At 39.3% G+C, this 17,604-nt stretch overlaps 1 protein-coding gene across 1 annotated transcript in view; it reads right to left on the bottom strand.

Annotated features, from left to right (window-relative positions):
* Positions 1–17,604, bottom strand: part of LOC124798427 (solute carrier family 35 member F5) — a 166,061-nt gene that overhangs the window by 67,352 nt on the left and 81,105 nt on the right. Inside the window, 1 exon segment of the mRNA XM_047261833.1 lies at positions 1,288–1,440. Coding sequence (XP_047117789.1) covers positions 1,288–1,440 — 153 coding nt within the window.

Below are 17,604 nucleotides of genomic sequence, written 5' to 3' on the forward strand. Positions count from 1 at the left end.
CAGTGGCTGCTTCACAATCTGGGCCATCTGAATCCTCCACTGCATTGCCATCTTTTCTGAACTGTGCAGATGTGAGTTAACCTTATAACACATTCTTCATTCCCAAGATCACCCCAGCCTCAACCTAAGGTAACCTACTGTCCCCACACCCTCCACCCAACAGTCTGGGTCCCCTCGGTCTTATCACTTCCTCCCTACTCACATCCTCTCACTCTCTTTTTGTGCCACCCTCTGCAAATACACACAGCCACCTTTCCCTTCCCTGCTCCTCTCCTTTTCCACGCCCCATTCCCCTTTTCCCACCACCCTGCTCCATAGCCACCGAATGCTGTGCCTGGTGGCAGTCTTATCATGCCTCCTTCTAGCCCCTGCATGCTCTGCCAGATAATGCTCTTCTCTCCCCCACATGTGCCCCACTATCCCTTCCCCTTTCCCACCCCCTCCAGATCACTGCTTCCGTTCAATGTGACAACAGCATTAGATCAAAGGTGTCACAGATTGGGGTCATGTGTGCATGATGTGTGCTTGGTTGTGTGAATGAATGTGAGTGTGTTTCCTTTTCTGACTAAGGCTGTGGCCAAAAGCTAAACATGTACTAATCTTTTCTTTGTACCTGTCTGTAACTCACTGTGTCATCTTTGCAGTATCCATCTACCTTTTCCTTATATAGTTGTTGTTATTGTTATTTACATTGTCACTTAATTCTGTCAACTGGTATTAAATCATTATCATCATACATTAAGATAAAAAAATCCAGTCAACCAACAGAACTTGACAGTATGTACAAATATAAAACAATGCCAGTGATGATAAATTGTTAATACGGTATAGAGAATCGAATGTATTATTTACCTGTGAGAATTATTTTATTAATCTATAAACCTGAAAGTAAATATTACGTAACTCAATTTTGTAAAGGTACAGCAGGAACACTAACAGTGACTTCAACACTAATAACTGCTGGGGGCACAGTTTACATAGATATTGTATGTGCAAGAAAGCAATTAACCAGGAGTGATCTAAAAGAGGAACTGGTTTAATCTACAGCACCATATCCTTGCAACGTTTGATTCATTTCATTTGCTTTGAGGCTCTTCTTCAAACCAAGAGTTACACAACATACTAATTACTTCATCACTAATCAGATTTAGTTAATTACATTTGTGTCAAGAAGTGATGGAATTCTACATAATGCACAATAATATTACACGTACCGCCTCTTACATTTTACAATTTGACAGAGTGATCTTCCAGAGAAACACTGAAGTGACACAAATCACTGCTTACCAGGAGGCAAAACATCAGAGCAACTTTGGCGACGCGCTGCAACGGCAACTTACTGGCAGCTCGCCGAGCAGCTTCTCCAGCACGTACACTTGCCTGGTATGACAGCCTTGCCAACAGTGCTTCGGTGGCATCTGTCTCTGACATATGGCGCACCTAAAAGTGGTGAGAATTATTTAGACTTTGAGTGAGAGTTTCAATAAATCCTGTGAATATTTTGGATGGCAGAAGAATGTGTACTCACTAAGCACTAGAAAATGAACCATTGGAACATGGCTGACATGTACAGATAAAAACAATGTAATTCGTAGCCTCTTATAAACACAGTACCTAATGTATTGAAGGTATTGAAAGGATTGTTCACTGGTGAAAAATGTAAAATTAGATGCAGATAGAATGGATGACAGTACTTACACTCCAAGCAATGCTGATACACATTTAAAAAGGAGAACAAAATGTTTGACTCCCTTTATCCTCACTCTTAACCTGAGGTCTGAGTGATATCCCACTTTTCTCCTTGACAAAGGAAGATAACAGTTCTGAAACCTGTAGTGGTTTTTAAGGGGAAAGAACAAACATAACTGGTCTTCAATTTTCAGCTGGGAAAAAAAACTAATTCATGGCAAATGTGAGAGATGCCCAAAATATGTAGAAACACCAGTGCATGAAACAGAAAGGGTTAATAAATATAAATATTTTGGATAAAACATACAGCAGAGTGGATTTTAAAAATCTCCAAGGAATAGAAGAGTTAATAAAATGGAAAGAGTGTACAGTTTAACTACAAACATTTGTGGCAAGAGATGCATCCTTATAGGTATAAAGCTAAAATATTACATTACAGTCACAAGCCCAGAAATTTTATATGCATATCAAGTCTGTATTCCCGTTTTTCTGCAAAAAGAAATCACGAACAGTCTCTAACACAGAAATAAGAAAAGAACAGGATAGAAACGACATCAAAGAATCAGAAACAACAGACAAACTGTTTCATAACTAATGTACTCAATTTAGAAGGCTACTAAGGCAGGAAAAATAAAATCAGAAACAACTTCCAGGAAAGAAAGGAAAAGCAACATGAAAAGAAGATGAAGTAATGGAAAAAAGGGAATCAACAAGAAATGTAAAGGAACTGAAGCTGTCAAGTTAACCTAGTTGGCCAATACAATGAAAATAATTACAAATGTGGACAAATACCTAGCTTTCAAGATTTGAAGTGTCTTTATCAGGAAAAAGGGAAATAGGAAGAAAGTTGTGTAATATGTACTGGTTATGCATGTACAGAGCAGGGAATTGCTCCAAAACCTGGTACTGGAGAAACCAAAGGTGCAGAAATTGTTATGAAAGGTATAAAAGTTATGCACGGATTCTTTATAGAACAAAAATGATTCCAGTCACCTAAACTACTATCTCATTAACAAAACATAATACAAAAATTTCATATTTGAAATGATTTCATGTGTATTACACATTTCTTGCTCAGTTATTGTCGCAGGATTAAAATATTCTAATAACATTAAATAATTTAAGGATTAATAGAAGAGACGCTAAGTCACTGAAAGGAAGGCGCGTGAGCGCGCTCACACACACACACACACACACACACACACACACACACACACACACACACACCTGTGCAATGACATTGTCCTACTGATTACATCGCACTGGCACTGTACATCGACTGGAATGAACTTTTGTATTGATTGGAGTGAGTGAGGGCAGAAATGAGACAGGGAGTGCCAGGGAGCACTGAGGAAAGACAGCTGATGGCTGGGAAGGAGAGCAGCTTGGTACAGGGGACAGGAGTGAGGCACTGGTGAGCTGTCCGTCCCGGACATAGGCAGAGAGAGGAGAACGCAGCACAGTTCGGAGGGGAAGATAAAACGGAAGAAGGGGAAACTGTGAGGAAGAGAGGGTGGATGCAGGATGTCTGAAGTTATGATCCTGGGCCAAGATGAAAGTGAGTGTGAGGCACAAACTAATGGAAACCGAGGACAGAAGAAGAATGGGATCAAAGAATGTGTCACAAGGGCAACTCAATTCTATGTTATTCAGGGGATTGGGGGAAAGGATCGAGATGGCATGGGTTGTGAAGCAGCCATTGAAATAGAGCATGCTGTGGTCTAAGGTTGGTTGGTTTTGCGGAAAGAGACCAAACAGCGAGGTCATCGGTCTCATTGGATAAGGGAAAGAAGTCGGTCGTGCCCTTTCAGTGGAACCATCCCGGCATTTGCCTGGAGCGATTTTGGGAAATCACGGAAAACCTAAATCAGGATGGCCGGATGCAGGATTGAACCGTCGTCCTCCCGAGTGGGAGTCCAGTGTGCTGTGGTCTATGGCTTCTTCTGCCACTGGGTGGTCAGTTCCGCTCTTGGTCACAGTTCAGTGATGGGCCATTAATTTGAGTGGCCAGCAGGTTAATGGCCATACCAACATAAATTGCTGTGCAGAAGTTATAGCAGAGCTGGCATATGGCATGGCCAAGACCAGAGTTGGTCACCCAGATGCTGTCGAGAACAACATACTCAACTTCCATGGCTGTTTCAAAGTCTGTGCCAGCTCGAGCTTCCTCCACAACATCAACTTTTCTGAATTACGTACATGGGAGCTGTCCTTGAAACACATTCTTCAATCCTGTAATCCTCCAGGCCTCAATCTCCACTGCCTCTGGACCCTAATCCACCCCGGATCATAACTTCACTCGTGCTACACCCACAACCTCTTCCCCACAGGACCCCCTTCATCTGTTTTATCTTCCCCTCCAAATCCACTCCACCGCATCATTGTACACCTTGCACAGTTACCCCTGACTGCGGCCAGAACAAGCTAACTTCTGCCATCTTTCTATCCTATGCACCTGTTGGGTTACTGTCTTGCCCATAAATTATAGCATCATATTAAACTAATTGTTTCCAAGCCAGTAAGTCAATTGTATGCTACAAAAGGAGACATAAGTGACGGTTTTTCATGAGGATAATTTCTTCTTCAATTTTAAAATATAAAGGACGGAACAAGCAAACATTTACATAAAAGGATACAGCAAAACTTAAGCGAGAGATTATATTACCAATTGCAATGGACTTCACCACCTACATTCTACATGAATCAGTTAACAGTAGCAATTTGCTTGTGCACAAAGTCAGGAGAATAGCACCTGTACTGATCCTGGTGAAGCTCAAATATTTGTTTCTGTGGCACTCAAAAATAATGTTTGCCAAAAGTTACCCTATGGTGGAGCAAGACATGAATAGCACCACAAAAAGAGGCAACATACGATCTTAACAATTTACAGAAATATTATGTGTATAACATTTATTTTGAAACACTGTGACGCCCAGATGCAAGTCTGAAGACACATTAAAACAACAGCAGTACATGCCTGCAAGGCAGCATTTCTCCGAAATAATTAAAACATACTCATACAATATCCCGCTGTCATAGCATGAAATTTACACATCATGCCCCATTAACCTTTCAGTAAGATGTTTATGAAACAGCTAGCACTACGAAAAAATGGATATCAGTTTCACCACCACCAACAACAACAACAACATCATACAGTTTCTCACAGTGTTCACCATCACCATCATCATCATCTCTTCTTCTTCTCCTTCTTCTTCCCCATTCCTTTTACCAAGTACCTTTCCTTGAGGAATGTTCTGCAGCAGTTTATATCAGAGTGTCTTTCCTTGTAGAATGGCAGAGATATTGCTATTCTCTGCATTTTATTATGGTTAGAACTTCTTTTTCTTTCTTCATTTGGCTGAGAATACCATTGTTAGTAATTTTATTATCCATTGCACTTTAGCATTCTCCTGTACTGCTGCACCTCAACTGTCTCAAGTCGTTTGCCCATCGTCTTGGTCTTAGTCAACATCTCGGCTGCTCAGGAAAAATGGGAAGTATGTAGCAATGTACAAAACTTAATTTTTTTTTCTACTAATAGGTGATGGCACTTCAACACATTAGTCATTTTACAAAATGCAGCTCTGGCTTTCTCAATAGCGACCAATTTTTTGCTATTTATCCTGTTAGTTATAAATATTAGTTCCCAGTCACTTATATATGTCTAATTGTTCAACAAATTTACCCTTAATGTTTAGAGGACAGTTTGGTACATCTTTCTTGCTGATGACCATTAATTTGTTTTATTTATGTTGATTCCATGGCCATAATGCTTACAACCTTCATCAAGTCATGATACAATTTGTTTAAGACTATTTAAACTGTCAGCAAACATTACAGTACTAGCTGAGAAACCTGGTGTTGTCCAGGTATTTATTGATAGCTGTGCCTGAGACTTGGAACATGTGGCATTTATTTTATACTTATGAATAGAAAAGAATAGAATAGAATATTTTTATTAGCCTTTCAGTATTTTTCATACAATTGGCTTCGTCAAAGATTACAGAGGGTTTTAGTTTCAGTACGATATTCAAATAGTTGCAGAAAGGGGAGAAAAGGAACTAAAGACCTTTTCTTCAGCATTATGTAAAACAATGTTTTATACAGTAATTAAATACACACATAAGAAAAGAATCACAGTAAATAACTAGCTTATATAATATCACAACATTTTCTTCATAACTTAAGTAAAACATATATTTTGATGATTAGTTTCTAAGAAGTCTTCAGTTGTATAGAATTCGTTGTTTTTTAGCCAGGTTTGCAATGTATTCTTATATTTATTTAGTGGTACTGTACGAGCTGAGCATGGTAACTTATTGAAAAATTTTATGCTTAAATACTTATAGTTATTATGGACTACAGCAAGTCTTGTGGAAGGCAAGTCCAGCAGGTGACTGTTTCTTGTACTGTGTGCATGCACATCACATCTCATGTTCAATTTTTTCACATTTTCTCTGGCATATATTAGACAGTTATATATGTACATGCTTGGCACTGTCATTACGCCAAGAGATTTAAAATAATTTCTGCAGGACTCTCTGGGTGCTAACTCCTCCATGCACCTGATTGCTTTCTTCTGCCATCTGAAAATACATTCAGCCCCTGGGGAGTTACCCCAAAGCAATATTCCATATTGCAGTTGGGAATGAAAAAAAGCATAGTATGAGTGGAGTAGCAATTGCTTGCTCACACTGTTTCTTAATTTATACAATAAGAAAAGTACTCGTGCTAGTTTACTACATAGATAATTGGTGTGTCCTTCCCATGAGAGCTTTTGGTCTATGATTAGTCCAAGTAATTTCACTGTTTTGTTTTCATTTTTAGTTACTTTGAGATTAAATATTATTTCTTCTGTTTTTGTTTGATTTATGCACAGCTGGTTAGCCTGACACCAGTAATTAGCCATTTGCATCATTTCTCTATTTTTGTCCAGTACACTCTGTAAGTTCTCTCCTGTACTTATTAATGTCATATCGTCAGCATATAGTATGTTCTTACACGGCATGTACGAGGGCAGTTCAATAAGTAATGCAACACATTTTTTTTCTCGGCCAATTTTGGTTGAAAAAACCGGAAATTTCTTGTGGAATATTTTCAAACATTCCCGCTTCGTCTCGTATAGTTTCATTGACTTTCGACAGGTGGCAGCACTGTACGGAGCTGTTAAAATGGCGTCTGTAACGGATGTGCGTTGCAAACAACGGGCAGTGATCGAGTTTCTTTTGGCGGAAAACCAGGGCATCTCAGATATTCATAGGCGCTTGCAGAATGTCTACGGTGATCTGGCAGTGGACAAAAGCACGGTGAGTCGTTGGGCAAAGCGTGTGTCATCATCGCCGCAAGGTCAAGCAAGACTGTCTGATCTCCCGCGTGCGGTCCGGCCGTGCACAGCTGTGACTCCTGCAATGGCAGAGCGTGCGAACACACTCGTTCGAGATGATCGACGGATCACCATCAAACAACTCAGTGCTCAACTTGACATCTCTGTTGGTAGTGCTGTCACAATTGTTCACCAGTTGGGATATTCAAAGGTTTGTTCCCGCTAGGTCCCTCGTTGTCTAACCGAACACCATAAAGAGCAAAGCAGAACCATCTGTGCGGAATTGCTTGCTCGTCATGTGGCTGCGGGTGACAATTTCTTGTCAAAGATTGTTACAGGCGATGAAACATGGGTTCATCACTTCGAACCTGAAACAAAACGGCAATCAATGGAGTGGCGCCACACCCACTCCCCTACCAAGAAAAAGTTTAAAGCCATACCCTCAGCCGGTAAAGTCATGGTTACAGTCTTCTGGGACGCTGAAGGGGTTATTCTGTTCGATGTCCTTCCCCATGGTCAAACGATCAACTCTGAAGTGTATTGTGCTACTCTTCAGAAATTGAAGAAATAACTTCAGCATGTTCGTAGGCACAAAAATCTGAACGAACTTCTCCTTCTTCATGACAACGCAAGACCTCACACAAGTCTTCGCACCCGAGAGGAGCTCACAAAACTTCAGTGGACTGTTCTTCCTCATGCACCCTACAGCCCCGATCTCACACCGTCGGATTTCCACATGTTTGGCCCAATGAAGGACGCAATCCGTGGGAGGCACTACGCCGATGATGAAGAAGTTATTGATGCGGTACGACGTTGGCTCCGACATCGACCAGTGGAATGGTACCGTGCAGGCATACAGGCCCTCATTTCAAGGTGGCGTAAGGCTGTAGCATTGAATGGAGATTACGTTGAAAAATAGTGTTGTGTAGCTAAAAGATTGGGGAATAACCTGGTGTATTTCAATGCTGAATAAAACAACCCCTGTTTCAGAAAAAAAATGTGTTGCATTACTTACTGAACTGCCCTCGTAATTCGAGAAGTCATTAACATGGACAATGAACAGAAAAGGTCCAAGAACAGAGCCTTGGGGTATTCCTCTTTCTATAGGGAGTATTTCTGACCTCTTCTTATTTGCATATACAAGTTGTAACCTATTGCTTGGATAAGATCTGAATAATCGGAGTGTGTCATCTTCAATGCCATAGTATTTTAACTTTTTGATGAGTATGTCATGTGACACCGAGTCAAAAGCTTTACTTAGGTCAATAAGTGTTCCAGACATTGATACCCTTTTTTCATACCCTTCATAAACATTGCTTACCAAAGCTTCTACTGCTTTTACAGTTGACAGGTGTGACCTGAAGCCAAATTGTTGTTCATTTAAAATTTTGTTGGTTTCAAAATACCTGTATATCTGCTTATGCACACAATTTTCTACTAAGGAATATATATCTAAAAACAAAGATGATGTGACTTACCAAATGAAAGTGCTGGCAGGTCGACAGACACACAAACAAACACAAACATACACACAAAAAATTCAAGCTTTCGCAACAAACTGTTGCCTCATCAGGAAAGAGGGAAGGAGAGGGGAAGACGAAAGGAAGTGGGTTTTAGAGGAGAGGGTAAGGAGTCATTCCAATCCCGGGAGCGGAAAGACTTACCTTAGGGGGAAAAAAGGACAGGTATACACTCGCACACACGCACATATCCATCCACACATACAGACACAAGCAGACATGCTTGTGTCTGTATGTGTGGATGGATATGTGCGTGTGTGCGAGTGTATACCTGTCCTTTTTTCCCCCTAAGGTAAGTCTTTCCGCTCCCGGGATTGGAATGACTCCTTACCCTCTCCTCTAAAACCCACTTCCTTTCGTCTTCCCCTCTCCTTCCCTCTTTCCTGATGAGGCAACAGTTTGTTGCGAAAGCTTGAATTTTTTGTGTGTATGTTTGTGTTTGTTTGTGTGTCTGTCGACCTGCCAGCACTTTCATTTGGTAAGTCACATCATCTTTGTTTTTAGATATATATTTCCTACGTGGAATGTTTCCCTCTATTATAACCATATCATCAATTTTCTACTAACTTGGATATGATTGGTACTATTGAAATGGGTCTGTAGTTATTTGGGAGGTTTCTTTCACCTTTTTTATACACAGGCAATGTAACTGTGAGCTTAAGACAGTCGGGGAATATTCCTTCATCAAGTACTCTGTTTGATAGTGAGAGAAGTGGCATTTCAATTTCTTTTGCTATACATTTAATGATGAGATTACTGAGTCCATAATAATCTTCTGTTTTGGAATTACTTAATTTGTTTACTAACTTATGAATATCATTTAATGTGATTCGGGTCCAAGTGAACTTCTCACTTCTTGTCTGTTTTGCACAAGTGAGCAATGCTTCTGCATCAGAGGCAGAATTGATGGGTGGGGTGGTGACGCTATTTACAAAATATCCATTGAGAATATTGCAGTCAATAGGGATACTCCTTTCTTTATTGGTATTATTGATTTCCCTTTTAATGACAGTCCAGGCAACTTTACATTTATTTTTAGAATTTAAAATATATTCATCACTTGCACAGCACTTAGCATTTTTTATTCTAATCTGTAAAGGTTTCTCATTTTAGTGTAATTTTCCTTGTCCCTATCACTGTTATGAGATTTGTCTTTCATAATCATCAGTAGTATTCTGAGTTTGTTAAGTTGTGGGGTGTACCACTTTTTAATATTTTGTTGCTTATGAGTAATATTACTCTGGTACCTTTTGGTTACCACGGAGCATGTCATTTCTACTATATGCTTGATCTCTGTCAGAAAAATGGAAAAACATTTATTAATCGTTTTCTTGTTATCCATTACATGAGTCCAATCCATTTCTTTTAACTGGTTTATCATTTTGTTTACATTGGATTCACCAAGAATTCTATATGTCACTTCTCTCTCTGTAGAACTGAAGGCTGACTTTTCTATTTGAAGCCGTAGCTCTGCATGATCTGATATTCCTAATTCTATCACATCACATTGTATGGAGTCTCTTTGTACATTGCTAATTATGTTATCAAGGCATGTGTTCAGTCTAGTGGGTTTTTCATTGAGACAGTAATAGTTTAATGACTTCAGAGTGTTAATCATGCGAATTACATTTTTTCTCTTTGCCCTTATATCTATGTTAATATCACCTACAATTACAATTCTATGCTGTTTATATTTTGACAACAACAATATTAAAGTATTAATTTTTTTCTATAAATACTATCTCATCAGAGCCTGGGATTCGATAAATTGAGACAATTACAGTTTTCTGTTCATGCATTACCACACCGGCTACTTCTATTGTAGCTTCAAGGCATATTCTACTAAGGTCTATAACTCAGTAATGCAGTTCAAGGTCAGTTCTGACATATATTGAGGCCCCCACCATGTGTAATACTTTCTCTGCAGTAGCTTGTAACTAACGAATATCCAAGAGGAACACACAAGTCTATTTCAGTGTCTTTCATCCAGTGTTCATTGATGCATAGAACACTGCAGTTGATTTTATCGAGCCAGTATTGCAATTCATTGATTTTACACTTAAGAGATTGTACATTTATATGAAGGAGGAGGAAACTGCCACTGCTACATAATGGTATTCTACTTTCACAGAACCTTCTGTATTCATTTGTTTTCGCTACATATTCTAAGGTTTCACAATTATCTGAATGAATTAGACTGCTGCAGTTTCCACTTAATGTGGTTTCTAACTTTCCTTCATCTGTAATGTCATTTTCTCTAAAAAAAAAAAAGGAGGTGTACAGTCATGCTATGTGGGACTGTCTTTTAAGACAAGGCTGCTGTGTGCTCGTATTTCATTTACAACTTGGTTTATCTCCTGACACAAAAATGTTTTCCCATGGTAATTTAGATGCTCACCATGTTCAGTGTGCATATTTCTTTCAAGTGTGCTAATATCCACTACATTGCATTTAGCATAAATGGAACATAGTTGTTTGATTTTAATTTTTGTTTTACGAATCTCTTTGTTAACACATAATTTATAGATCAAGTCATGTTTATGAGGTATCGTCACAACAATAGTGTTTTCCACCTTACTTACATCTAACAAAAATTTCAAACCTGTTATACAATTTTTGGCTTCATTATGTGCTACATCATTTGCACCAGTCACACAAACAACAAAGTCACTGTCCCTTGTTGTATTCTTGTGTTCTGATATGCCTTCAACAATATTTTCTGTCCTCGCACCAGGTTTTACAATGCCAGTTGCACGAAGATCCATATTCACATCCTGTAGAATATTTGCTAGCTTTCTTCCGTGGCTGTCCGCTAGAAAAAGCACATTGTGTTTCTTTGTTTGCTGTTTCTCGATGTTGGCGATGTTTTTGCAGCTCCTTACAATGTTTTTATCTTCACGTTGGGTGGCTTGTTCACTTTCAATGTTTATGGAGTTGCTGCTGCTTTCTGATAAAACACTGAACTTGTTTGTGCACACGAGATTAGGCTTATTCCATGTATTTTGTTGTGAGCAAGGCACTTTTTTAGTCACTTTGTTTGGCATTACACGAGAAATAGTTTTTGAATTGTTTACACACTTTAGGCCACTGTTTTCACTTTGAAGGGCATTTGAGTTAGGCCTATTTACGCAGTTTTGACCATTACTCTCACTGGCATTTGAGTTCGGCCTATTTATGCAATTTTGACCATTACTTTCACTGGAATGCATGTTTAACTTGTTTATGCTCTTTTGGTGTTTACTGCTCGCAACCAATGTTTTTAACTCACTGTTTTCATTCTCAAGTTTAGTGATATCTCGTCTCAGTATATCAGCAACTAGCTGAAGACTTATTAATCGTTCATTTAACTTTTCGATTTCTCCTTTACCGTTATTACAAACACTATTTTTTACAATGTGGCTGTAGCTTTTTGTCTGATAAACATTACTCGCTTCTGCACTTGACGCGCTTTCCCTTAAATATTGTACAGCTTCCCAATCCGTTGTAGTTCCTACCTCTATCGTCAGCTGAACCTGTAAGGAAGACTCGCATGCTTCACAACAAAACTTAATTCGCTCTTTCGAATTTCTAACGAGACGTATTTCACTGTTGCTTAGACCAACACAATCACTGTGAAACTGTTTTCTACACCATAATCCACAGATCACGAATATTTCCGTGTTTTTTATTAATTTACTGCACTTAAGACACGATTTACTCTTATCACTAGCAGCCATCTTATGAAGCTTCTTTGTATACAATATTTGAAGTAGTATGATTGGGGACATGAATGAAGAGCTTGTCTGCTTCACTAAAATGCAAGAGAGCAAAAAGCATCTGACACTAAGGTCCACACACACAATAAGCAGCATCTGGCCTTGTGCTTTGTTTCTGATCATGGCATAACATAAATTCACTGGGAACTGTACACTTTTAAAGTGAAATGGTAAACTGATAGGAATATGTGAAATTCGAGGCATATAAAAAAGCACTCTCATGTGGTACTTCCAGTCAAAAGTTCTGATTTTATGATGTTCCATTGTAGAACAGTAACTTTAAACCTCTGTGAGTGAAGGTTTTCAGGAGCAACATAATGCAAGACACACTCGATTGGAGTTACATCACGTCCTATGTTTGGAAGGAGTTTCCAAAGAGCAAGTTAAACCCTGATGTTCCTGAGCCAAAGCAAGTCTCACTCAACGAACTTCATTGAATTCTTGAGGCTCCATAGTCCCTTGTCTTTTAACAGTTCTGATGTAATCAGAAAGAGCTGCCAATTTTTTAGGAATTCTTATATGTAAACAAAATAAAATCAAAACGTGATGAGTAGGCATCCAACTCACAAACCAAACTTATAAATTCATTTTTCTAAGCAAATATTATAAATAAAACCTATCGAAAGAAGCAAAGCAAAGTCATTAAGTTTTTAATACACAAAGTTAAATCAGTAAATCTGTACATTTTAGCCAAGTAAATTCGCTATTAGTTTGTATTTGTAAAGGGAAGATTGCAGTGCTTAACTCTATCACTGACAAACTTAAAAAATACATCTTCCACTGAGTTAAAAACAGGCTTTCCTACATTCTCCCAATACATTCCTTACTATATTCCTCACATGTGCATTCCATTTCATATTGTTCTGCAACATTACGCCTAGGTAGCTAATCGACGCGACATAAGCAGCACACTATTGATATTGAATTTGAACATTTTTGGTTCGTTTTTCCTATTCATCTGGATTAACATATGTTTTTCTAGGTTTTGTGCTAGCTGTCATTCATTAAACCAACTAGAAATTTTGACTAAGTCATCTTGTATTCTCCTACAATCACTGAATGATGACACCTTCCCATACACCACAGCAAATAACCGCAGACTGCTGATTACTATGTCTGCCAGATCTTTTCTGTATATAGAAAACAACAGGGGCCCAATAATAACTTTTCTAGGGCACTCCTGACAGTACCCTTGTCTCTGATGAATACTCACCATTGAGCACATCATACTGGGTTCTGCTACTTAAGAAGTCTTCGAGCCACTCACATACCTGGAAACTTATTCTGTATGCTCCTACCTTTGTTAACAGTCAGCAGTGTGGCACCATGTCAAATGCTTTCCGGAAATCTACGAATACGGAATCCACCTGTTGCCCTTCACCCACGGTTCGCAGGATCTCATGTGAGAAAAGGGTAAGCTGAGTTTCGCATGAACAATGCTTTCTAAAATCATGCTGGTTTGTGGACAGAATCTTTTCCCTCTCACAGAAATTCATTGTGTTCAAACTGAGAATATGTTCAATGATTCTGCAGCAAACTGATGTTAAGATATTGATTTGTAATTTTGTTCAAATGGCTCTGAGCACTATGCGACTTAACTTCTGAGGTCATCAGAACTTAGAACTAATTAAACCTAACTAACCTAAGGACATCAAACACATCCATGCCCAAGGCAGGATTCGAACCTGCGACCGTAGCGGCCGTTCGGCTCCAGACTGTAGCGCCTAGAACCACACGGCCACTCCAGCCAGCTGTAATTTTGTGGATATGTTCTTTTACCCTTCTTATATACAGGAGACAACTGTACTTTTGTCCAGTCACTTGGGACTGTGCACTGGGCGAGAGATTTGCAATAAATGCAAGCTAAGTATGGAGCCAATGCCTTAGACTACTCTTTCTAAAACCAACTGGGATTCCATCTGGACCTGGTGACTTATTTGCTTTCAATTCTTTCAGTTCTTTCTCTACACCAGCAAAGTGTATTACTATGTCCTCCATACAGGAGTCTGTGTGATGGTCAAATGATGGTATGTTTGTACAATCCTCCTGTGTGAACAATTTCTTAAATTAGAAATTCAAAACTTTGGCTTTACTTTTGCTATCTTCTACAGCTACATTGGACTGGTTAACAAGTGACTTACAGAAGTCTTAGACCCACTCAGCAATTTAAAGCATGACCAGAATTTTCTCAGGTTTTTAGCAAGATCTATTGCTAGGCTATGACAGTCTTAGTAATTGTAAATTTCACACATTGATCTTTTTACAGATGCAAGAATTTCTATTAACTTTTGTCAGTCATCACTTGAGCTTTCTCTTTTGAAGTAAGAGTGCAACAGTCTTTGCTTCCTCAGCATTTTTTTTGAATTTCACTATTAAATTCCTCTACATCCATCATCGAACTATCAGCTTAATAAGTCACAGCTGCAAAATACTAACACGAATTCTTTACAGACGAATGGAAAAACTAGTGGAAGCCAACCTCGGGGAAGATCAGTTTGGATTCCGTAGAAACACTGGAACACTGGAACACGTGAGGCAATACTGACCTTACGACTTATCTTAGAAGAAAGATTAAGAAAAGGCAAACCTACGTTTCTAGCATTTGTAGACTTAGAGAAAGCTTTTGACAATGTTGACTGGAATACTCTCTTTCAAATTCTAAAGGTGGCAGGGGTAAAATACAGGGAGCGAAAGGCTATTTACAATTTGTACAGAAACCAGATGGCAGTTATAAGAGTCGAGGGACATGAAAGGGAAGCAGTGGTTGGGAAGGGAGTAAGACAGGGTTGTAGCCTCTCCCCGATGTTGTTCAATCTGTATATTGAGCAAGCAGTAAAGGAAACAAAAGAAAAATTAGGAGTAGGTATTAAAATTCATGGAGAAGAAATAAAAACTTTGAGGTTCGCCGATGACATTGTAATTCTGTCAGAGACAGCAAAGGACTTGGAAGAGCAGTTGAATGGAATGGACAGTGTCTTGAAAGGAGGATATAAGATGAACATCAACAAAAGCAAAACAAGGATAATGGAATGTAGTCTAATTAAGTCGGGTGATGCTGAGGGAATTAGATTAGGAAATGAGACACTTAAAGTAGTAAAGGAGTTTTGCTATTTGGGGAGCAAAATAACTGATGATGGTCGAAGTAGAGAGGATATAAAATGTAGGCTGGCTATGGCAAGGAAAGCGTTTCTGAAGAAGAGAAATTTGTTAACATCCAGTATTGATTTAAGTGTCAGGAAGTCATTTCTGAAAGTATTCGTATGGAGTGTAGCCATGTATGGAAGTGAAACATGGACAATAAATAGTTTGGACAAGAAGAGAATAGAAGCTTTCGAAATGTGGTGCTACAGAAGAATGCTGAAGATTAGATGGGTAGATCACATAACTAATGAGGAAGTATTGAATAGGATTGGGGAGAAGAGAAGTTTGTGGCACAACTTGACCAGAAGAAGGGATCGGTTGGTAGGACATGTTCTGAGGCATCAAGGGATCACCAATTTAGTATTGGAGGGCAGCGTGGAGGGTAAAAATCGTAGAGGGAGACCAAGAGATGAATACACTAAGCAGATTCAGAAGGATGTAGGTTGCAGTAGGTACTGGGAGATGAAAAAGCTTGCACAGGATAGAGTAGCATGGAGAGCTGCATCAAACCAGTCTCAGGACTGAAGACCACAACAACAACAACAACATCCATCATACTGAAACTAAATGATCCAATTCATTGTCAAAGTGGGATGCCAACAACTACCTGTCTGCTCTTCCCAACAAAAATACTCTCCTAGTCTTCTTGACTGATTTATTAACTTTAGTAACCAAAGTCACTATGATGACATCTTGGTCACTAATCCCTCTTTCTGTATACTGATACCATTGATTAATTCGGGCCTGTATGGAGCTAGAAGGTCTAAAATACAGGGCGTTTCAAAAAGAAAGAGCAGATTTCAAACATTTATTTCTCAAAAACTACAAATGATAGAAACACAATTCAAACGTTTCTTGTCAGAGAAAGGTTCAAAGTTTTCAATGGTCCGCGCAGAAGTTCCATGCAAATCCGCAGTGGCGCTGGCGTTTGTTTGTAGGAAAATGGCGACGACACCACAGGAACGATCATTTTGTGTGCTGCAATTTGCAAAGTTAGAGTCCATTGTTGGTGTGCAACGTGCATTCCGCCGTCAATTCAACAAACAGCCGCCTCGTCATAAGCAAATTTATGAGTGGCATCACAGATTCGTAGAAGATGGTTGCATCTGCAAGCGAAAAAGCACGGGTCGTCCACGCACATCGGATGAAAATGTCGAGCGTGTCCGTGCAGCTTACGAAAGGAGCCCTAGAAAATCCACGGCACGGGCAAGTCACGAACTAAACATGTCTAAAACAACGGTATGGCGCGTTCTGAGTAACCGTCTGCACATGAAGCCGTACAAACTGCAGTTATTGCAAGCATTGCGTCCTGACGACCACAACAAAAGGTTCGAATTTTCAACTGCAATTCTACAGGACATGGAAGAGGACAATTTTGCCGAACGATTAATTTTTTCAGATGAATCAACGTTTCACATTTCTGGTAAAGTTAATCGGCATAACGTACGAATTTGGGCGAGTGAAACTCCGAGGGACGTTATTCAACATGAAAGAGACTCACCAAAGGTTAACGTCTTTTGTGCAATTTCGGTAAACAAAGTTTATGGACCTTTCTTTTTCATGGAGAAAACTATCACAGGAACCATTTACCTGGACATGTTAGAAAACTGGCTATTTCCTCAACTTCAGGAAGATTCAAATCACTTCATCTTCATGCAAGATGGCGCCCCACCACACTTCTCTGAACCTGTACGACGGTACCTAAATAACACCATTCCAGGACGGTGGATTGGAAGAGCAGGAGCACAAGATCAATGTCATCGTCTGTGGCCTCCCAGGTCACCAGACCTTACTCCCTGCGATTTTTATTTGTGGGGGTACATAAAGGACTGTGTTTATGTCCCACCTATGCCCGCTACTCTTCAAGAGGTACGACATCGAATTGTTGCGGCCGTGAATTCGGTAACTAAAGACCAGTTGCGTCGTGTGTGGCAAGAAATGAGATACCGGTTTGATATTTGTCGTGTAACAAATGGTGCTCATATTGAGGTACAGTTTTGATATTTGTTGTGTAACATTTGGTACTCATATTGAGTGAAGGACCGTTGGAATTGTGTTTCTATCATTTGTAGTTTTTGAGAAATAAATGTTTGAAATCTGCTCTTTCTTTTTGAAACGCCCTGTATTTCTGCTGTGCATAGGCTGTCAAGCTAGCTGCAACAGTTTTCAGAAA

The sequence above is a fragment of the Schistocerca piceifrons genome, chromosome 5 (genome assembly GCF_021461385.2).
Source record: "Schistocerca piceifrons isolate TAMUIC-IGC-003096 chromosome 5, iqSchPice1.1, whole genome shotgun sequence".
In the NCBI taxonomy this organism is placed as follows: Eukaryota; Metazoa; Arthropoda; class Insecta; order Orthoptera; family Acrididae; genus Schistocerca; species Schistocerca piceifrons.